Raw genomic sequence first — 23,699 nt, 5'->3', positions numbered from 1 at the left:
TGAAAATGACAAATATGCAATTTGTAATAATGGTAGTGCGCAAATTTCACGGAGCGGTACTTATAAATCTACAACCAATTTAATGAAGCATTTGAAATCCCGGCACACATTACTACCAGAAAAAATAGTCTTTGAAGAAAAACAAACTTTTGTTTACAGCACTGTCACCAACTAAGTCAAAAGGTACCACAGAAAAAAGTAGTGCTACCTTTGAACCCATTTTGAACAAAGATGTTATGTTATCGGCGTTATCGCCTGTTAAAGAACCTTGTTTAAATGTTGAACTTCTTTGTGCACAGCCTAGTACTTACTAGCAAACAAACTTTATGTGAAAAATTATCCTTTATACATGTTATTATCATTATGTAATGCATTCAATTCTTAAGTAGTTTTAATTATGTGACCAGTAGGCGTCTGCGAGCAGAAGATTTTCACTTCGAGTCGAGCTCGAGCGAGTTTGCTAAAATACTCGCGAGTATCGAGTCGAGTTCGAGTTTTTTTTTTTTTTAAGTTTATTGCACATAAATTTACTGTGATGGAGTAATAAAATGTGAGAACTTTTGAGAAAAATATGGAAATAAAAAAAGAAACCATTATCATTGTTTGCCTACTAAATAGATAGACCTACATTAGAGGTCTGCGAGCCTAAGAATTTTACTTTGAGCCAAGCTCGAGCGAGCCTACTTGAAAGTTCTCGAAGCTGGAGCTTTTGTGATACAGTTACACTTTTGGGAAATTATTTTTACCTTAAACTTAGTAGGTATAATGTTTGAATAAAGTATTAAAATGAAGTGGGCTTATTAATTTTGGGTAACTATTTACAGAGTGCTTTTATAATTTGCACTGCTAGGAAAAAAAACATGTTTTCCATTGAATCTAACCTGTTTCCATTGGTTCATTAGTAACTGATATCATCCAACTAACATAACCACAGTTTACAAGTACGTATATGTTTGTGTAAATGTAACATATCTTTGGAATAATTTCATCCTTGTCAATTTTTCTGGAGTCCTTACTGAGCTTCAACTAGCTGAGCACCAAAAATCATGTTGTTTGAAAAGTACATTCACATTGTTTCAACATTTCCACTTTTCGGCACAAAAATTCTGAGAGAGATTGTCATAGAGTATTAAATTCTGTTCTTCAATCTATCATGCAGAAAAATAATTTGTTCTGCACGTTCAGGAGTTAAATTAGCTCTACGATTGGAGATGGTGTTTACAGCAGAAGAGAAGCGTCTCTCGCTGGCAACCTGTGTGGCTGGAATTCTTTAGTAAAATTCTTGGTAAATATGTAGAGTCGCGGTATAAGCGGAAAAAAAATGCTAAAATTCCAAAAATACTTTTATTCTATGCTCTTTCACTTCCTCTTTTCAAATCAACCGGCGGAGATAAGAAATTCCAAATACTTTAGGAATATCGAATTTTTAAATTTTCATCACAATACCTGGGTATTCATGCGGCGATCAACATTGTTTCTGGTTTACGAGTATCTATTATGTTTCTTATTGGACAATTTTGTCACGTGACAGTTCCGTGATTGGCCAGTATTCAAATGAACCAATACGTGATTATTTATTTATTTATTAATGTTCCGTCGGAGGTATCGCGACGTAGGTGAACGACTACATCATTTCCTTCTAATGGCAAAGGAAATGTACCCGCCTCCAACTTAGGTGGGTTTTTAACGTTTCTAATTTTAAAGTCTTATTTATTTGGATATTGTTGCGCAAGTAATAAGTAACAAAAATATTTTACGTGAGTTGTTAATGTTAATCATTTGTCCAGGTTTGTTAGGTCAGGTCAGTTACATTATAAATACTTTAAAACTAAAGAACCATTGAAATTAATTCACATTATTTTTTATGTCCGCTTAGTTTGAAAGTATTAATAATGTAACTGACCTGACCTAATCGACCATTTTATTTATTACACATTCACGAACACACGGCAAAATAACAAAAATGGCGTCGGTCTAATGGTTGTACAGGTGTTGTATTGCAAAATTAAAAAATTCTATAGCTCCTAAAGTATTTCGAATTTCTTATCTCCGCCGGTTTTAATGAAAAGAGGAAGTGAAAGAGCATATAATAAAAGTAATTTCGGATTTTTAGAATTTTTTTTTCGCAAATACCGCTACTCTACATGTTCAAAATTAAAAGATTGTATATCTCCTAAAGTATTTGGAATTTCTTATCTCCGCCGGTTGATTTGAAAATAGGAAGTGAAAGAGCATAGAATAAAAGTATTTTCGGATTTTTAGCATTTTTTTCCGCATATACCGTTACTCTACATATTTACCAAATTGTTTAACCTCAAAATTAGTGTCAAATATCTGTAACTTGTCATTAAGTTTAATCAATTTAAAGTAATAAAAATAGAAGCATTTTACTTAATTCAATTTACACATGCAAAAAAAACTTACGCACAATAAACCTACATGGAAATTAAAGTTTTTTTCAATGTCCTGTAGTCTGAAATATGTTTACTCATGTCATCAAATGTAGAGCTGTACTGAAGAAGCCGATTTTGCCAATATTTAGTTGAATCGGCATTTCTGCCAACTTCCAATACTCTTGTTAATTTTCGGCCGATATTACTGAAAAACGAAAGAGACTGCCATAACCTAAAAATCCACGAGTACCCTTTTCACTTTTCGTAGTAGTACTGCATTCTTTCAGATCACATTATTTCTTAGCAACATGTGCCAACCGTACATATCAATATTTAACATCCTTTTTTTTTTCAATAATGTTCTTTAATTTTAATATGTCCTAAATAAATACATTACCATCACGGTAAATACACATCTCGGTTATTACGGCAACTATAGTGCAAATGTGGTAACTATCATGCTTCTGCAGTAGTTATGGTATCTACAAAGAATCTTTAGTTCTTTTTATGGTAATTATCTTAAGATAACTATTGGAATTGTACTGTAGTTATGGTACATCATCCATATTTCTTCGTAAGTTGTTGTTTATTTGTCTTTTCTTCATATTTATATTTACGTGCGCCATTACTGGCAGGAACTTTCATAAAAATTTTAAACGGGACTTTATATCACACATTTAATGGCGTAAATGATGAGACCCCGGACAATTTAAACGCTTTTTACAGTAAAATGCGGGAAATGTTTCCGCATAAAGCGGGAAATACTTCCGCATAAAGCAGTAAAGTGATACATTAATGCTATGCGGAAAATTAAAGAAGTAAAAAAAATTAATCACGGAAATTCGTAAATCCCGGGTACGTAAAAATGATGTGTTCATGTAAATGGTCGATCATGTTACATTATAAAGTAAAGGATAATAGTGTTGTAAGACTTTTATTCCGATATAATGAGAGTCTTTTTTTTTTATAGGCACAGTGCAAGAAAAGCTCGCTCGAATTTCGAGTTGTTGAAAAGACACGAGCTCGAGTTCGAGTATTACTAAAAAACTCGACTCGAAACTCGAATTTCGAGTACTCGCAGGTGTCTAGTGACCAGAATTACCAGGAATCGAAAACTGGAATGACTCGGAATCGAGAATCGAAATTTAGGAATCGGTACTGGTATCGGAATCGATAAAAATGTGTACTCAACCCATCCCTACATTAAATTAAAAACAAAGTGGACGTTCATTAGTCACACATCACTATTGATGCTGGAAAATCACTTAAAACTTTGAAATTTCTAGAAAGGAAAAATTTAGCAGGGCCTTATAAATATATATTTTACCTAATGAAATGCGCTAATTTTTTCCTTTGCAGGCCAACACATTTCTTGCAAGTGACGTATAGCATCTGCTGTGCAGTGCATAACCACAAAATGTTTCACACCCCCACCCCAAAAACCTTTACTTTTAGCCTGAAAAGTAAAACTTTTGTTATACATTGTTTGGTGCTTGTGGGTTCAGATACATTTCAGAGTTATTACTTTGCAACATTACATATTAAAAACCAACACAGGAGCATTGTTAACACACATACTGAACGACTAACTGCAATTATAAATTTTCTTTTTTAAACCCAAAGTGAAAAACTTGGATAAGGGTAGCACTACATTTTTTTAAACTAAAAATGGACTTAAAATGTGTGAACAGTATGCGGGTAAATAAGGTACTGTTGTATCAGAAGTACCAATGCACTGTTAACACAAGCAATTAATGCGAAAAACATGGATTATTCAAAAAACTGTGTGTGTGCGTGTGTGTGTGTGGAGATGTGCACACAGTCTCTTTAGTGTGCTGTAGTGCAAATAATAGGTAGTAAACATTTCAAAATAATTAGGGTGACTTGTGTGCAAACATATCTTTTTACCTCCAAATTTATGTCAGTATTACCAATTCTGCTTTATACATACATACATACATACATGAAATAAATTCATTTATTTAACAAATGGCACATGCATATCAATTAAAATAACACTATTTTGGGTGAAATTAGTATTAAAAGATGTGTTATTACTTGAACACTACACCATTTTCAGTAATAAACAGCATTTTTTAAAAATAAAACCAACAATTTTTTAAAAACAAAAAAACTGTACAGGGGCAAAAATAAATCCATAGATTGTCTTTGCAACCAAACAAATCTATTTATTAACACAATGCCATGGCAAACATTTGACAGCATGGTCAGACACAAAAAGTATAAATGATAAATATTTCCTAAAAGTAGAGGAATTCATCCCTCATTTGTCTAAAATGATATAATTTATAATATAAATAAAATACCCAAAATCCTTAAAAAATATACAGCATTTAGGAAAAAGTAATAAATATATACTATTTGTGAAACAAAAAAAGTTTCAGGCCCATGATTCTGACGTGCATATGACAGTTCTGTACGTATTTCCTGCATCCATGTCTTCGCTCCAGTGAGTCAGAGTACAAGTCGAACACAGCTACTTTTCAGGAGAGAGCTGTTTCAAGATTTCAAATAACTGACAACAGTTTCCTGCGAGGATTTGAAAGTAACGAAATCACATGACAGGCTCTTTACTTAAAACGTATGTTTCGTTACTTTCAAATCCTCGTAGGTAGTTGTCAAAAATTTTAAATCTTAATAACCTCTCTACTTAAAAGTAGCTATTTTTTTGACCCTTACTCACTGAACATAAAGTGATACAAACTTGCTCTTTTTTTTCCTTTCTAATCAATCATAAACATTTATCCATACTCTACAAAAACTATTAATCAAATTTTTAATTCCTCATTTACTTCAACATCTAAATTCTTTTATCAATTTTTTGCTCCCCTAAATATGATGACCACAATCATATGTACAAGTGAATGTGTTTTACTACAAAAAAAAAAAAAATACTACAAATGACGCATGCGAATAAATAACAGCGGATCCTGCGAACATGATCAGCCCTCACGCGTGCTTGCCGCTCGCGGTGACATCGCTCACGCATATCGACGCCGTGTTGTACCCCGTGTCCCCGAGGCGCTCGCTCGACACGGCCGGCTTGGCGTTCTCCTTGTCCGCCCCGTCCCGGCTGTCCTTGGCGTGGTCTGCAGCACGGGCATAGAGACAGCCTGCTCCTCGCACTACCACCTTGCAACGACAATCAGCGTGGCGTTTTCTTTCTACTTGCGTTTTACTTATCTACTGTAAGGAATCACTGTATTCTCAAGACTAATAAATTAATGTTTTATTGGTAAGATTGTGCTAGTACTGCTATTCTTTCACAAAATACAATAAAACGTTAATGAAAATGGTGTGTTTGGAATTTAAAATTGTTTTTCAGGATCTTGGAAATGCGATATGAAAAAACATATAACTTAGTAAACACAAAAATTTCCTTTTCACCAGTAGCGGATCCAGAGGGGGGGCTAAGGGGCTCAAGCCCCCTCCAAAAGCATCTGGGTCCACTATTGTTTTAGTGTTTGCCTTGATAAAGCCTAGCCTCAGCTGGGTCAAGCCCCTCCCAAACCAAAATCCTGGATCCGCCACTGCTTTTCACTAAATATAAAAAAAATGAACGTTCCGAGTGTTTCAATATTGGTTGCAATTCCAAATATACATGCAACTTACGTGTAGTTTCCTTAACTTCAACCTGGTTTTTATCATTAAACACACCAACATAATTGAAAATAGTAATACTTCTGTTTTTTTTTCCAGTGATGAACAGCCAACCAAGGAGCTTCGTTAAGTGGCAAGAGCTTTATCCGGGACAACAGAAGAATTTTGGCACAGTCAGAAAAGGCTGAAATCTGTTTTTGTTATACTTGTGTCTACTATATCTGTGATATTCAAAATAAAGTAAAATTTTTGTATGTGTGCACGAATTTTTCAATTTAGTGTATTTTCTTGATTATTAACATGAAACGTTGACTACACTCGTTCAAAACAATTACCTCTCCTTTAAATTCATAAATATTGTCATTGATATAAATAAATAAAAAGATTGGCCACCTGACACGTATCTACAAGTACATAGATTATTGTTGATAGCTTTGTTCAATCTTACGAGTAGTGTTGGGTCGATTCCAAAAATATGTTGATTTCAATTCTGATTGGGTCAGATTCTATATGCTTTACAATAAAACTTTAATGCTTGTAAACTACCTACTCCTGATTTGTATACTCAGATACAAAAACCTGTTTGCTATCAGCAAATGTAACTAAAATAAATAATGATAGTCATTGAATACTTACAACTGTAAGAAATAGTTGATTAGGACAGGACACTATAATTTCATAAAAATATTCTGTATATTTATGCTGTGACCATATTTAATTTAATCATTGAATTGAAAAGGGCAAATACTTGTAAAAACATCAAGAGAATAATGAACATGTGTGGTAATGACACTTGTAAAATATTGTTTTAATAATTACTATTACAAAATCTGGCTGACATTATGAAAAAAATTATGTTACTCGGTTAACTGAACAAAACTCCTATTAACTCAAACCAGACTTCTGGTCTGAACTGGCTCAATACCCTGATAAATATGTGAAAACACTGATGACTCACAACAAATGTAACAAAACAAATGTAAAATCCTGATTAATCAAACTAGCCTAATTAGTCAGAAATTGCGTGTCAGTAAGCCCAATTATAAATATCCCATATCTCATGATAAACAGGGTATACCCAGATTGGTGGGGTGTCAGCCTGTTTTTGGGGTAATGGCTGGTTAATGCGATACCTGCCTATTAGTGTGGTATCGGTCTATTAGTAATTTAAAAATTAGAATATTAAATTACTCAGCAATTCCACAAAACTTATTCAAATAAAAAATATATATATTTACTTGTTAAATTCATTTAATGTAATTTATTACGCATGAATTTTTTTACCAAAATTTATGAACTACATGGATTGGGAAAAAATTAATATTTTAATTTTTAATGACGATAAAGATGAAATCCACTATTTTTAATGATGAAATATGCTCTTTATAACACCATAAAATCTTAGCTCCATCCATTGCTTACCTATATCATCTATGGACATGTTGGTGCTAAACTCCAGTCTTGTCATGGACTTAGCATTGCACTGTAGGTTAGTCTCCTTGCTGATTGGGGATAACTGAGGCGGAGATATCTCGCGGATCACTTCGAATGTTCGTACTTGCGTTATTGGCGTGGACGGATACAGGCGTTCCTGTAACAAACACCATTTTTGTACTGATTAAAATTGTTACAGGTAGTGACAGCCACGTTTTTAAAGTGAAGTCAAAGCTGAAATGTCCCTCTTTATTACATTATTGATTTACTTCATTGTTTAATACAAAAGCTTGGATGCGTACTGGAAAAACATTACATTCATAAATCAGAGGTTGAGAGGGCATTTAGAATACTACCTTAATAATAATTAATTTTCTTTTGTAACTGCTTGTGGAAAGATTTAATTTACATTATCAGGTTTTCATCTAGTTTGAGAATCTTCTGTTTTTACTAGTCAGACATTTGGAATTTCAAGACACGTTTATAAATTCTGTATCAATAAAGGATAATACAGGTATAGAATAGTTATGACATCTAAAGAAACAGGGGCCCTTAGATATGAATAAAAAGTTTCATTTATGTTCTACATTTTCAATTTTTGCAACAGATCGTATTAACGAACTCGCAAACCCACAACTGTGTGAGCTAGGACACAGAAAGAAGATAACCACATATTAACCAAGCCTATCGTTCCACGAAGCGCCGGATCAACACGAAACCGACGAGCACAGAGGACTCGTCCGCGGCGGAGGAAGGAACAGCAGTTAAGGGCTGTGCACGGGCACACTAGGGATGCCGACCACGAACAGGGCCTTCCGTCGGAGGGCGAAAGCAGCGCAAAAGATAGTTCAGTTTCAATTTGGGTGTGTGTGTGTGTATGTGTGAGGGGGGGGGGGGAGGGGGGTTTGTTTGTGAAACTGTCGATAGAAAGAAAAAATTTGAAAAGTCCAGATGCATGTGATCCTCTCCCTGCATGGCTAATCCCAGCAAGACCAGGCGTATGGGCTTCGGCCTGAGACGCACCTAGGTCGCTCCCTAACCCGGACCCCTCCCAAATACACTTACGGTTTAGTTAGGCTAGGAAAAACAGTAATAATAATGAGAGATGACGGAAGGACGGGGGAGCACCTTGAAGGCCGGCATGGTGGAGCTGCCCCGCAGCGGAGACGTGGCGGGCGACACGCTCATCCCCTCCGAGAAGAGGCGCTTCCTGCGGACCGAGCTGGAGCTCAGCTCGTCGTCCCCGGGCCTCGGCTCCGCGGCCTGCCGACACCGGCACACACCGCGCCCGTCAGCGACCACCACCGCCACACCTCGTGGAGACGGCACCGGCCACCGCACTGATGCTTGTCAACTACCTACTCCTCATTTGTATACTCGGATACAAAAACCTGTTCGCTATCAGCAAATGTAATTAAAATAAATAATGATAGTCCATTGATTACTTACAACTGTAACAAATAGTTGATTAGGACAGGACACTATAATTTCATAAAAATATTCTGTATATTTATGCTGTGACCAGTATTTAATTTAATCATTGAATTGAAAAGGGCAAATGCTTGTAAGAACATCAAGAGAATAATGGACATGTGTAGTAATGACACTTGTAAAATAATGTTTTGATAATTGTTATTACAAAATCTGGCTGACATCATGAAAAAAATTATGTTACTTTACAATCGTAGTTCGTAATAAAGACAATTACTTAACATTTTTCAAGCATAAATTTCAAGGGCAGGAATCGATTGAATCAATCAGTAAAATAATTGCTGATTTCTTTTTTTTTTATGTATTTTGGAGATTCCTCAATATTTCTAACTAAATAAGTACTAGGGACAAGATTACATGGTTAATTCCATTTTTAAAAACAATGAGATTTTAAAGTTTTTCTTTTTAATCATCTATTCGTTAAAAAAAAAAAGTATTCAACAAATATGAAAAAACTAATATATTTCTTAATACTTATTTCACCAAATTATTCTCATTTTGATTGACACATGAAGCACCAATACAGCAAAATGATTAGTAATAAGCATGTCTGGAACAGAACTACAAAAAAAAAAAAATTAAAAAAAAAATAAACCACTGGTTCACCTCACTCTGTCCGACAGTACACTTACAGCATCTACATCGTTACTGCCACAAAAAGTACAAGATACAACCCACACCCCTGTACTTACCTCTGTTGGACAGATGAAGTACGGCTTCAAGGCTTCTTCCAAGGCCGGCGGTAGCACTGGCGGGAATGACAGAACTGTCTGAGTCGGCATAGAAACCTTCTCTGCCGCAGGGCCTGCATCATTAACACCTCGTGTCAGAGTACCTTTACAAAGTTCTGTCATTACAACAGCAAGTGGGAGCTAAACGAGTAAATGATTACTTTAACATAAATTTCCAGCATACACACAGAAAATTTCATCAAAAATTGTGCCAAGTATTTTATGGCTTCCCATAGTTCGGGCAGTGTCCGTGACACAAGTTACAGACAATTAACAATAAGTAAAAATTAAAAGTGGAATGAGAATTACCACATACCTGCTAAAAACTTTGATTTAAGAGCCAACAACATAGCATTGTCGTGCTGGAATTTTAATCATTAACAAGCCTTAACGGCATATAAGCGATGCGACTGAAATGAGTAACCACGTACAGACTTGGCACACCATGTGATATTTTAATTAGTTCTCAGCACCAAGAAAATTACTCACCACCTTCATCCAGGTATTTCCCTTTGGCGAGATGTATCGTTGTGCCGGCAGCAGACTTGGGACTGTCTGTCATGGCGCCCATATCGGCACGATGAGCAGAGTTGCCTGCGCTCCACGGACTGGGGACTATCCGGTGACTGCGGAAATACCTGCCGACCAAAACAATCAAGCGGACGTCACTCGGGGAGCACGTTTGCGAGAGCAGAGCACGAACGACGTCGTGTAACGGGCAACGGCTGCTGCTGCACCTTGAAGCAACTACGTACCAATGCAGAGTCCCTGTTTACAACTAAAGGGGCGACGGCTCGCGTGGTTGAACCACTCGCCCGCCATCACCGTTCAGTTCACGACACAGCAGAGTCCAGGTTTCTTCGCAAGCGGGGGAAAACGGTGGACTTGCCACGAGAGAGTGGGTTTGTCTCGAGGAACTTCAGTTTCCTCCACCCGTTCATTCACGAATGCCCCATTGTCAACTCACCACCTCTCATCTCCTCTAATGTCTAGAGATAAGACTTTATTTTCTTATTTTTACTCATATTTCTTTTTTAAAACAGATCATTTTGGTGTGTATTGTTTTTATTTATATAAACGCTGTTTCGTGATACTTTCTCCACCAAAATAATGGTAAAATTTATATACATAACTTTATGACAAAATTATTTTTATAAATTGGTCTAAATCAGTTACATTCAAAACAATAAAAATAATAAATAAATTAGCGAAAATAAGTGGTTTAAAAGTGATTCAATAAGAGATACTCAATAAAACAAATAAAATAAATTTTTCTGAACCCGGCATTTTGGTATAATTTTTTTTTGTTCGAAAATAAAGACATTCCTTGGATTTCAAACATTAAAAGAGCACTTTTTTTATGATTTGAATTAAATTTTGGTTAAATGCTATTTAATTCCATGACATAACTTGCATTTTGGTGTTATGACATGCTTTTCAGTGTTATTTTGGTTTTATCGCAATTCACCACATAACCTTCCCTCTAATTTAATGACTAAAGCCAAAATTTATGGTGTTATATAAAAAAAAAATTTTTTTTTATTAAAAATTGTGGACTTTTTATCTATATCGTCATTAAAAATTGAAACCCATGCAGGCTAATAATACCAATTGTATATCAAGCACATTTACGTTGATCAGCTGCTTCCAACATTTTATGGTAAAGTGTTTCAATTGTGTACCTGTATCGATGAAAGTTCAAAAAAAAAAACTGAAACTAAAACATTCAATGTGTTTCTTAGTTCATGAGAAAGTTACAAATATATATAGATTAAAAGTATAGCTATGAATTTTTTTTAAAAACTGCAATGTCTTAAGCCAAGTTTTTATTACTACTAATATGAATCAAAAAAATCATTATGCGATGTTAAAAGCCCAAAATAATTTTCACATAATATGTTTCCCACTGATGTTTCTATGTAGACCTTTAGCCTTATCTGCATGTATCAGCTATAAACTGCTTTTTATTTACTTTAAAAAAAAACCATAACAGAAACTAAATTAATATTTTTATTTAGATTTTTAATATTTTTAAGGTTATTAAATAAAAGACTAAACTAAAAATATGTGAAAATAATTCTACATTTTGATAGAAAAAAAAGATGTAATTGAGGAGAATTTCGCTTCAGTTTGGGTTTTGACATCCATTTTATTGTTTCGTGGTGTATGACTTCCTTTTCGGAGTTTGGCAGTGTATTTACTTCAATTTTGGTGTTATGAGGGACATTCCGAAAGCAAGTTTCGTAATTTTTTTCCACACAGAAACTTTATCGCTAAAAAAAAATACACCATGGCTTCATGAACTATACACCTTGCACTATTTTTGATATCGTCACCACCGACATTGAGAAATTTGTCGTAGTGTGCAATCAGTTTGAAGAAACCCCTCTGGTAGAACTCGGTGCCCTGCGATGCATACAATTGTCGCAAAGCCTGCTCCACTTCAGTGTTTTTTTTGGGAAGTAACATCACGAGAGACATGCCGGATAACAGCACGCACTTCCATTGGCGACCACGTTGTCAGTACACATCTGTCTACCATAGTGATTTGTACTCGAATAACCTGGGGCACGCTACTGTCTCTTCTTTGGCGCTCTACGCATGCGTTGTTCCGACTCCGTTTACACTACTTCCGTCGTTGAACCCAGCTACGGGTGCGGATTATTATGACGATCGTTTGTTTCACCCGGTGTACCATCTGCTCTTTCAAAAAAAAAAATTACAAAACTTACTCTTGGGAACATCCCTCGTATTTCTGTTTTATGTTTCATCGCTATTCCCCACACAGAGAGAACCCGCGGGCCGTCACCTGCTGATGGCCTCCTGCGCTCGCAGCTCCAGCTCGGGGTCGAGCTGTGCTTGCTCGGCCGACACCTCCTCGATCGGGGCCGGCTGCAGGTTGGCCACGTCCTCGATGGTCCAGCAGAACTGGTGCTCCGCCTTCGCACAGCCGGGGGGCAATGACTAGGGTGTTCGGAACACGGTTAGGCAACATGTGTAGCATATTCAAACACCTGAACCAGGGTGTCTACAGAAGTGACAAAATCAATTTTAGTGACTTTTTAGTGACCTTATCACTGACTTTAACTGACCTAAATGGCAAAAAAAAATTTCCGGATAATTTATTACTTTGTACTTTTGACTAAATTAATTGACACTTTTACAAAAAAAATTACACATTAGGCATAACAATCATGCCTAAAAACTACCAATGACCACCAAAATTTAAAATGACATGTTATCCATATGAGAAGATTGTGTATTTACTTGACTTATATGGACGCGGAGGCGGAAAGCATCATTATCGTAACAAGTTGTAGGTAGTATATTATAACATCTATGGTTTGAAAACCTCTGTATCCTCGTACAAATACGTGACTTTTCATACGTCAGGCAATACTAGACTCGTACGGCCTGTGTCCTAAAAACCGAAACAACAAAAAGGAAAAGAAAAATACGGCTGTGCCAATTACACAGTCACTTAGTGTCCAATAAATAAACGTGAAAATACGTCAATGGAAAAAATTTTCGTGAGCTTGTACCGAATTCCGTGACTTTTTAGTGACGTTGTGACCTCGCATCAAAATTCGTTACTTTCGGGACTTTCGTGACACCCTGTAAACCCTTATTTTTGTGTCTTGGAATACCGGCCTAAGAGTCTCCATCAGTGTCACCACGATGATGATGAGACCCCACCGTAAACGGAACTGAGGGATTCAGGAGGCGAGTAGGGAGTGCGGAAATGTAACCCGATTTTCAGAACCCGGAATTTCGGTACTACTACTCTTCAACGGAACCAACCATTACCAGTACTTTCCGTACTAGGTAGTTTTTTTATTAATGTTGCAGCTGTCGGCGTTTGATGTAGTATAGTTAGTTTCGAACGATTAAACAGGTTTTAGTGATCCAAAGTAAAAAAGATAAAACATTTGTGTTACGATTTTTTTATTGCAAAATGTATCTAATAACGTGAACAAATTACTTCACCCAGCCTTACTCTCAATATTTAACTTACGAAAATAAATTAAACATATAGTCATTTTAACGCATGCAAATTCACAGAACTTTAACTTAAAATAGCATTTTTTTTCTATTCATAACTTAGAAAAAAAAATGTCATGTACAGAATATTGGCACAATTTCCCCCCCCCCCCCCCCCCTCTTCCCAAAAAAAAAATAACATGCACACACACGTACACGCACACACACACAGAGAGAGGGAGAAGTCTGAACACCAATTGGCAACTGAGGAGAGCCTGCTAAGATTGCCTCGCTCAAGGAGAGAAACACACGAAAGTAGCCTTAGCACGCAATAAAAACCAAATTTTACGCTGTCAATTTTGAGTCCCGAAAGTACTGAAGGAATCGGGAACTAAAAATTAATTCCCAGTTCTTTTACATCAAAAGTAGCGGGAATTCCCAGTACTTTCAAAAACCGTAATTTCCAGGGTTCTGAAACCTAGAAATAATCAATTCACTGAACTTCCCCACTATGGATAAACAAGAGTGCAACATCTAACAGCTCTTCACAAGCCTTGTCCCGGCAAGGCCAGGCACGTCCACTCGCCTGCGAGGGACTCACGACGCGGGCAAACACGGACGGACTGCAGAACGGGAGGTGCAGGCGCTGCGTGAGCCCGTCGTCGAACGGGTTGGAGGCTTCGAACGGGCCGGGCTGCGACGGCGACGTGCCGTAGACGGGCAGGGACGCGAACCCGTACTGCACCGGCAGGGGCGCCAGCCTCTTGTAGCACGAGCGCACGGGCGTCTGGAAGGTCCCGGTGCTCTTCGAGACGGGGGAGGCGTCGTGCGCCCCTGGTCTCGGCTTCGTGCCTTGCAAGTGCTTGCACGCCGAACTGACGTCTGCTGGGCCGTTCCTTTCCAACAGCACATTCTCCGAGGCCGGCCCGTCTGCAGCACAGAGGCACAAATTGCAGCTGTTGTACTCTAAAAATCCTGCTTTTTTTTTTCTCGAGCTACCCATTCCATGTTCTTCCACTATATGTTAACACTCCCCTCAAGACAAATGTCAAATAATTTTCATTACAATTAGAGAGTGGAAAAACCGAGTGCCCTCGGTGTGACAAAGACTATAGAGAAAGGTGGCACAACGCTACAATGTTTAACTTACAATCCAGAGGAATGCCATAAACAAAACAAGCACAGAAATAACAATTACTTGTTCTGAGTTTTGGTCATACGTATAGCAGGGCAGTAATTTGGTGTTGTAACAACAAAAAAACAACTCAAAAACCCAGGTTTATACTTTATAAAGTTTCAAATTCTATCCTATTTTCATTACACTCCACAGTTCAAACTGGCATACTGACTGATAAGACTTACAATAACTATATATTTTTTACCGTCAAAGAAACGATCAAGCCGTAGTAAACTATGCGTACTCAAAATGTATTTTTTTTTTCCATTCAAACTTTGCCCAAATGTGAATTAAAAGTGAGGTGTGTTGTGTTTACTTTGATTGTCGAAAATGTCCCGCTATAGTTCGCACAGGCACAACAGTGTTTTCACGTAAACTTTGGTGACAAAAAGCAATTAATTTTAAAGCCATTAATATAAAAAAATATATATATTCACGATTATAAATAAACTGAATATATTATTTTATTGATTAATTATATATGAATCAATTGAATTAACGAATTAAATTACTTTTTTGTATCTACTACTCCAAACTTTGTGGGATTGTGATTTTACTTGTAACGTTATTTATAAATTCATTAGAACTCGTGTCGAAAGAATTTCAATACTCTCTTACATTAAATTTTACATTCACATTTTAATGTATTTTCCAGGACCAATATTTTCCGTAGTTCTCCACCACGACATCGTAGCATAAAATCCTAACTAAAAATTAACAAAGTTAATTACTTAACATAAAAAGACATGTTAACTAGTGTAAATATACGGGTAATTTAAATTATAATTTACTAACGACACAATATTAATGAATTTGCCAAACCAATAATCATATCTAACAAAAATTAACCAATTTCTCGAAGCCCGTTCCTACTAAACATTATCTGCTTTCAAATAACATTATTTCTACTTAAATTATTCTTTAAAATCAAAACAAACCAAAACTTTGCGCCATTTCTGACATTTCTAAAAAATTCAAAGATTGTCACACTCTTCTATACTAGAAACCTTCGCGAAGAATAGTGAGGACATGGGACCAATGATAAGGGAAGGGATCATAATGGCAAATAATTTTGAGTATTTTTATTTTTATTTATTTATTTTATTTATTAGTTTTTCTTCAACAGAAAAAGTTCTTAGCAATGGCGTATGTCCAAAAACTTACATCAAGTCAAATAATAGTAGTTAGCATTGAGCATATTTATAATAAATAGGTCTGCAATTGGCCCTACTAAATATATGTTTGGGTAGGCAAAGCTAAAAATATTTAAAAAATAAAAAATAAAAAAAAGCTCATAGCATAGGATCTTATGTCCTCAAATAAATGAAAAATTAAGATCATTTCCTAAAAATAAATTCAACACTAAAATACAATTATTTATATGGTTAAAATATGCTTTTAATAGCTATCCATTTTTTTATAAATCGTTATCTAGCTTGGAAAAATTCTTAAAAATCAAACGACTGTATAATTTATTGACAAAAAAATTGTTTAAAACCAGTGGAGAATATTTCTGACGTCATATTTGTATCCTTAAAGTTGTTTTAAGTTAATTTATTTTCGTTTTAATATACTTTGAGCATAATATGTTCGAAGAAAATATATTATTGTTCATAGATTACTCAATAAGTAATTCTTCTTACACGTTTTTTGTGAAACCTATTTATTACAAATTACCAGTGTTTAAAACTGTCTAGTTTGTTAATGTAATAAATTAATTTTGTCTATAATATTTTTAATAAAGAATTTAATTGTTTATGTGCTCGTACACAACATTACTTATAAATTAAAAAAAGTGATGGCCATTGAGATTATGTAAAATAAAATTATAAGTCGTTCATAAAATAATTAAAATAAATTATTGTGCAAAATACTTTGCGAATATTGTTTAGGAGTATAATCCTGATAACATACTTACAGTGTAATGATGTGCAGAACTTGACGACGTTAGGGCCGTTCCCGTGGTTCGGAGTCGCTGCCCAGCTGCTCCGGTAGAGAGGGTACGTGCCACGTGGCAAGGGAACTACCCTAACTTAGGTGGAATAAAAGAGTTTTGACGTTAAGGTGTGTTTAATGCACACGTCACACTGTACATGGGCTGTCACGGCTCCCCTCTGTGACAGTCCATCAGGGCGAGGCCCGGCTCCACGCACCTTGAGCGCGACACGACACTACCAGTGACCTGACTGGCGGTGACACGACAGTGACGCGACTGACAGTGGCGTGGATGACGGTGACGTGACTGGCAGTGACGCGATTGACGATGACATGAAAGACTGACGTAACTGCCGACGCGAACGACGGTGACGTGACTCCCGGTGACGTGATTGACGGTGACGTAACTGACGACGCGAACGACTGACGGTGACGTGACCTTCGCGACCGCGCTCTCTCATGCCACTTCGGCGACTGACTCCCCCCACGCTCCGCGACGTCTCAGCGGCCTCCCCCCTTGCCGTGTGCACATGAATCTCCCCTCTTTCCTTCGTGTGCGAGTGCGTGGAGCCACATGGTCACAGGCGGGGAGACGCGACTCAGTCGCCCGGGAAACACATTTTATCCGTTTTGAACTCAACACAATATCAACACAACAAGACAAATAGATATTCACACCCTTACATAATTACATAAACAAAACCTGTTACACTTTTGCGCACGGGCGCCGGCGCACACGCAAGCCTGAAGCAGCGACGGGCAATAATGGCCTCAGCGAGCCGGAGGAGCACTTGGGACGACGTCAAATGCTCCCCCCTCCCCGAGGTCATTTTGCCCGCTGATGCTACGATCACACGCACTTCACCATTAACACTCGGCACTCGGGCGTTCATATTGGCATCCCATGGGCGGAAGTAGGAGTAACCTGCTGGGTGAGTACCCATGGCCAATAGTCTAGCAGGTAGGAGGGAGGCCTGCGCTGACGAGTGGAATGGCGGGCTATTTCCGGAACCTGGGGATTCGGTGCAGTGTCTGGGTGCATAGGTGGGGATCTGTCCCCTTCCTTCACCTCATCAAGGAGTTCAATGATGACCCCTTCCTCGGGACCACAGGGCCCTTCAGGTGGATAACCTATGTGGTGGTGGTACTCATCCCCGTTTAACCCTTCCATTACTTCCTCGGGGAATACTATTTTAGGGATGGTGTCAATGGTTGGTAACTCAGGGTCCTCTTCATCAGGGATTGGGGTAAGGGATGTGTTAAAGACGGAGTTTTGGGCATCCCTGGAGTCCAGCCTGTCAGCAAGCTCATCCAGGTGGTCCATGGTGAAACCGTTGGGCTCATACCCATATGCTTGTTGGGTGGGCGTAGCTTCTCGGGAAAATACTGGAGCTTTGGGATTTAAAGAATTCTCGCAACCTGCTGGGTTGGTATTGCCAGTGACCATTTCGTCACCGAAGTTCGTCGGCACCAAAGGTGAGTCCGATCTCCTTCCTTCCCTACTGCAGTGGTTTCTTCCAGGGTCGGTGTCTAGGGGCATCGGGTCAGAATTGGCACAATGGCCTCCTCGTGGTGTCTCTGGTTGGTCCCTGGGGCAGTCCTGGTCTGTAAAACTATCTGCGGCTCCTACGGTTGATGGCTGCTGCGGCATCGGGACCGTGGCTAGCCGCAAGGCATCACGGTGTATTTTGGCCATTCGGCCATTCGGCTGCCGCACCAGGTAAGTGGTCATCCCCAAGCGAGCCACCACCTCCCTGGGCTCGGACCACTTGGGCGCGAGGCCCGCGCAAAACCCACGGCCCTTGGCTGACAGATACTGGAGCCTTACATGCACAAACTGTCCTGGAATGATCTGCGGGGGTGGATTTAGGGACTGGGGTGTTCGATGATCCAAAAACTGGGCCTGATGCCTGCGTGCCCCAGCCCGTAGGTCCTCTACCGGGAAAGGTTCTTCTGTGTGAATGACGCCCAGTTCGGCTGGCAATGCTAAGTTGTGACCATGGAGCAGCTCAGCTGGAGAATATCCCGTTACCTCGTTCGTGCGCCGGCGGAGGCAGTACAAGAGGGTGGGGAGGTGAATGTCCCACTTAGTGTGGTCCTCATCAAGGCGGATACGGAGCTGGGTCTTAATGTCTTGGTTGCGGCGTTCAGTGGGATTTGATCTGGGATGATAGGTAGGGGTGGTGTGATGATGGACCCCCCACCGCCCACATGCCTTCCGCCAGCTGTGACCCGTAAATTGGACTCCATTATCCGTGAGCAGCACTCTCGGATACCCATACCGTGGGAACACCTCTCGGTCCAGTAGGGCGATGATTGTTCCCGCCTTGACATTGGCGACAGCAAACGCCTCGGTCCATCGCGTAAACACATCAGTGACTACAATGATGAACCGCTTTCCCCGGGAGGTGCGTGGGTAGGGGCCCATAATGTCAAGAGCCACCTCGTGGAATGGGTGGTCAGGGCGTCGGGGAACCTGTTGCTCCACGCCATCAGGTCGACGCGCCTTACACTGTTGGCAGCGTTGGCACTCACGCACGAACTGCTTAACGTCGGCCGTGACCTCCGGCCAGTGGAACGTCCTGCGGATTTCTCGCAGGGTCTGTTCAGCCCCAGGGTGCCCCGCCAGCTCATGACTGTGGAAGAACAGTAGGATGGCTGGCCGTGCAGCAGGGGGTGCATGAATACTCCAGCGGCTTCCTCTGCGAGCACCACGGGTCTGAAGCATGCCATCGAGACTACGCTGATAGGGAAATGCTTGGTCGCCACACTCGGCCAGTCGGGCTCGTGTTTGTGGGTCGTCCTGCTGGGCGTCACGCACGTGAGTCACCAGCTCTGCCATGGTGGCGAATTGGATGGCCGGCTCTGGTGTGCTGGGCCCAGGCAGCATGTACAGTAAGGCATCGTTGGGGGCCGGGTCCGAATAGTTGGTAATCGGAACCGGGGGTAGGAGGTTGTCCCACCCCTGGTCATCGTAGACTATGGTTCTGGGGTCCGGGTGCAGGGAAAGCTCGTCAGCGAGCTCATTTTCCCGGCCGGGTACATGTTCCACCGTGAAGTGGAAGCTTTGGAGGAGAAGGGCCCACCGGGTAAACTTTGACTTGCCCTCCTGCACGGAATCCAGCCATTTGAGGCACTGGCTGTCCGTGCGGAGAATGAAGGGGCGCCCCTCGAGGTAGTGTCGGTATCTTTTTAGTGCCCACACCACAGCGAGGCACTCTTGCTCATTGACATGGTATCGTCTTTCCGCTGGGCCAAACTTGGCACTCGCGTACTCGACGATACGTCTCCGGCCTTGGCCGTCCAGCTGGTACAGCACCACCCCCATGCCTTCCTGGCTGGCATCGGTCTGCACGAACAGTGGTTCGTCCGGCACCAGCCGCGACAGGGTGTGGCAGTTGCGGAGCTGTTGTTTTACCTCGCCCAGGGCCTGGTCGGCGGCCTGGGTCCACCGGAATTTGTGCTTAGGTGAAAGCAGGTCGGTCATTGGCGCGGTAATCGAGGCGAAGTGGGGAACAAATGACCTCAACCAATTCAACAGCCCCATGAGTTTCTGGAGCTGCTTCCGTGTCTTGGGTGCCTGCTTGCCCTCAATAATGGACAGCTGTTTGGGCAGCGGGCGGCATCCCTCTGCGTCCACAATATGGCCCAGAAACTCGATCTCCTCCGCCCCAATGTGGCACTTCCTCGGGGCGCACGTCAGCCCGTGCCTGGCGAGCCGCTCAAACACCAAGGCCAGATGGTGTGCGTGTTCCTCCCACGAACATGACCAGATGATCACATCGTCCAGGTAGGCTTGGGCAAACTTGCCGATGTAGCCATCCAGGACACGGACCATCATGGTCTGGAAGGTCGCAGGAGCATCCATCAGGCCGAACGGCATCGCACAGAACTGGAAGCGCCTGCCGTCTGGGGCGGTAAAGGCTGTTTTGGGGCGGTCGGCGGGGCATACTGGCACTTGCCAGTACCCCGACTTGAGGTCAAGCTTTGAAAAGATGGTGGCTTTCCCCAAGCCAGCGAGGGCATCCGTGATGTTGATTAATGGTGGTGGTGCCGGAATGGTGAGGTGATTTATTGCTTTGAAATTTACGCAAAATCTCAGCGTTCCATCTTTCTTGGTGGCCATTACGATACGACTATTATAAGGTGAATTACTAGGTTCTATGACGCCACTCGCCAGCATCTCCTCGATTTGCGCCTGTATGGCATCCTGTTCACGGGGTCCGAACCCGAACACTTTCTGGAATGGAGGGGTATGGGGCACCAGGGGTATGCTATGCTCTGTAATTGTAGTCCTCTGTAACTGGTCCGCAGCTGCAAACACTTGCGAATGAGCCCTTATCACCTCATCGATGTCGGCGTGGTGCTCGGCTGGAACTCCGTGGGTCAGCTCATCCAAACCTACAACTGTGAGAGGTGGGGATGGAATAGGCCGGTGGATACCGTAGACAGTCCAACGGCCGCGGGTACCAAGGTGCAAGCGCCCGGCACGGACTTCGATTGTGGCATCGACCTGTGCAAGCCAGGGGGCTCCCAGGATAATCTCCTCTCGTAGCTCATGCAACACTATGGCGTCCGTTTGGCTAACATGGTCCCTTATGTGAATTTTTACCTGGGCGCGCCCAGACGTGGGCACGCAAGCTCCCCTGGTGGCCAGCAGGACTGTCCCAGCCTCAGCTGTCACGTCAGCACCGGCGACGAGGTGAGCGGCAATATAGCTGTGGCTGGCGGCGGTGTCCACCAGCGCCTCCAGTTCCCGGCCGTTCACCCGGACAGGTATGCGCAGTAGACTGCCTTCCTCGGGACCCATGCGCCCGAGCCGGGACAGCGTATCCTCTAGCCCCGCATCTACTGTCGAGGCCCCCAGCGATGTAGGGCGAGCGGCAGAGCTCACCGAAGACTCGGGGCATGGCCCGTCGGGCCGGCGCGGACCGCCCCCGCCGACGTCAGGTGGGCGGGGCGGTAGCTCACTGGCGCCCGTAACTGCTGGCGGGGACGCCGACGATGTGGGGCGAGCGGCATAGCTCGCCGAAGACTCGGGGCACGGCCCGTCGGGCCGGCGCGGACCGCCCCCGCCGACGTCAGGTGGGCGGGGCGGTAGCTCACTGGCGCCCGCAGCTGCTGGCGGGGACGCCGACAACATGGGGCGAGCGGCATAGCTCGCCGATGACTCGGGGCACGGCCCGTCGGGCCGGCGCGGACCGCCCCCGCCGACGTCAGGTGGGCGGGGCGGTAGCTCACTGGCGCCCGCAGCTGCTGGCGGGGACGCCGACGATGTGGGGCGAGCGGCATAGCTCGCCGAAGACTCGGGGCACGGCCCGTCGGGCCGGCGCGGACCGCCCCCGCCGACGTCAGTTGGGCGGGGCGGTAGCTCACTGGCGCCCGCAGCTGCTGGCGGGGACGCCGACGATGTGGGGCGAGCGGCATAGCTCGCCGAAGACTCGGGGCACGGCCCGTCGGGCCGGCGCGGACCGCCCCCGCCGACGTCAGGTGGGCGGGGCGGTAGCTCACTGGCGCCCGCAGCTGCTGGCGGGGACGCCGACGATGTGGGGCGAGCGGCATAGCTCGCCGAAGACTCGGGGCACGGCCCATCGGGCCGGCGCGGACCGCCCCCGCCGACGTCAGGTGGGCGGGGCGGTGTGGCTGGTTGGAGTTTCGGAGAGCGGGGCCCAGCTGTCTCATCGCCCTCACCTAGGCGTTTCCCGATGGTGTTGTGTCACCTCCGTTTCCCCCTTCTCCGGCGGCCTTGACGGGGCATTCACGGTGCCAGTGGTACATTTCTGTTGGACAGTACCTGCAGCGGGGAGGCCGCTCTTCGCGGGCTGTCGGGCCTCCGCGTCGCTCCCCTCGGTCGGCCTGCCGCCAGGTCAGCCTCGACTGGCCCTGTGGCTCAAGGTTGCGTCCCCGCGACCCCGGCGACTGGGCGGATCTGTCCGGCGGTGCTGGCGGGCCAGTGTACCGCACCATCGCTCCAGCATCTTCTGGTGACAGCACCGCCGGGGTGGGGTTGGGCCTCCACGGCATCATGGTCTCCGTTGCACTCTGTATGGCCTGGATGTCTCTCTCTGTTTCTCTCGCCATGGCTAGGAAATCGTCCACGCTTCTTCCCGCGGCGTTACGCATGAAAGGTCTTAATTCCGGTGACAGTAGCTCCACAATCACTGGCAGTATCTCGGCGACTGAGCCGCTTGTCGTCAGACGTCGGTGGAGGCGTAGCTTTTGATAAATAAAGCCTTCCACGCTTTCCCCGGCCCGCTGTGTTTGACAGTACAGCTGGTACCGACAGCTGGCACGGGAACGCGCGTCATCAAAACGGGATTCGAACCGGGTAACGAATTCGGTCCAAGACATCCGGTATTCGCCTGCCATCGCCCACCAGGCTTGGGCACTGTCCCGGAGCTGTCCACTAACTCTGTCCGTGAACTCGTCCTCGGGCACCGCGTGTCTTGATAGTCTGTCCCAGCATGCTTGCAGAAATGCATGCGGATCTTCATGTGCTCGCCCCGTGAATACAGGTAGTGACACCGCCACGCTTGCATTTCGCGGTACCGGTTCCGGTTGTGCCTCCCCATGGCGCCGCACACCGTCGTTACAGGCTGCGCATAGAAATAGTCCGTCCCTGAAATTAGCGAATTCGCGTGCAGTCGTGCAAATCCGGTGTCTGACAGTGCCGCACACATAGCACTGCGCCGTCTCGCCTGGTCGCCCGGGACAGCCTACCATCGCGCACGTCACGCGCTCCCTTATCACGGCCCGCTCTGTGCCATGGTTATATATTTCCTTTTTTACAGTCTTTTCCTTAGGGGTACATGAGCACCATAGTGTAGCGCCCTCCCCTCGCAAGCTGCCCTCTCCGTGTGGCTTATGACACACCTGGCAGACCCCGTCCATATTCATGCGCACAGGTGTGTAGCATTCCGCGACATGCGCGGCTGA

General features: G+C 43.0%; 2 protein-coding genes across 3 annotated transcripts in view; one reads left to right on the top strand and one right to left on the bottom strand.

Annotated features, from left to right (window-relative positions):
- The window catches only part of LOC134535102 (dynein axonemal heavy chain 8-like), a 90,283-nt gene extending 84,011 nt beyond the window's left edge, over positions 1-6,272 (top strand). The window contains exon 42 of the mRNA XM_063373979.1: positions 6,114-6,272. The gene's annotated coding sequence lies outside the window, so the exon portion shown is untranslated. The remainder of the gene's footprint in view (positions 1-6,113) is intronic.
- Positions 4,557-15,848, bottom strand: LOC134535101 (protein aurora borealis). 2 transcript variants are annotated; one of them, XM_063373978.1, is made up of 8 exons: positions 15,767-15,848; positions 14,238-14,581; positions 12,480-12,610; positions 10,160-10,308; positions 9,632-9,744; positions 8,577-8,711; positions 7,437-7,605; positions 4,557-5,503 (listed from the first exon to the last, which is right to left on the bottom strand). In XM_063373978.1, the coding sequence occupies exons 1-8, from the start codon at positions 15,789-15,791 to the stop codon at positions 5,364-5,366; spliced, it is 1,206 nt and encodes a 401-aa protein (XP_063230048.1). In that variant the 5' UTR covers positions 15,792-15,848; the 3' UTR covers positions 4,557-5,363. The 2 variants fall into 2 exon arrangements, with proteins under 2 accessions (XP_063230048.1, XP_063230047.1); XM_063373977.1 differs by having other exon boundaries at positions 15,624-15,803.
- Positions 15,849-23,699: the final 7,851 nt, after the last annotated feature.

This window comes from Bacillus rossius, chromosome 8 (genome assembly GCF_032445375.1).
Source record: "Bacillus rossius redtenbacheri isolate Brsri chromosome 8, Brsri_v3, whole genome shotgun sequence".
NCBI lineage: Eukaryota > Metazoa > Arthropoda > Insecta > Phasmatodea > Bacillidae > Bacillus > Bacillus rossius.
Note: the sequence above shows the minus strand (reverse complement) of the source record. Positions and strands in the feature narration are given on the sequence as shown.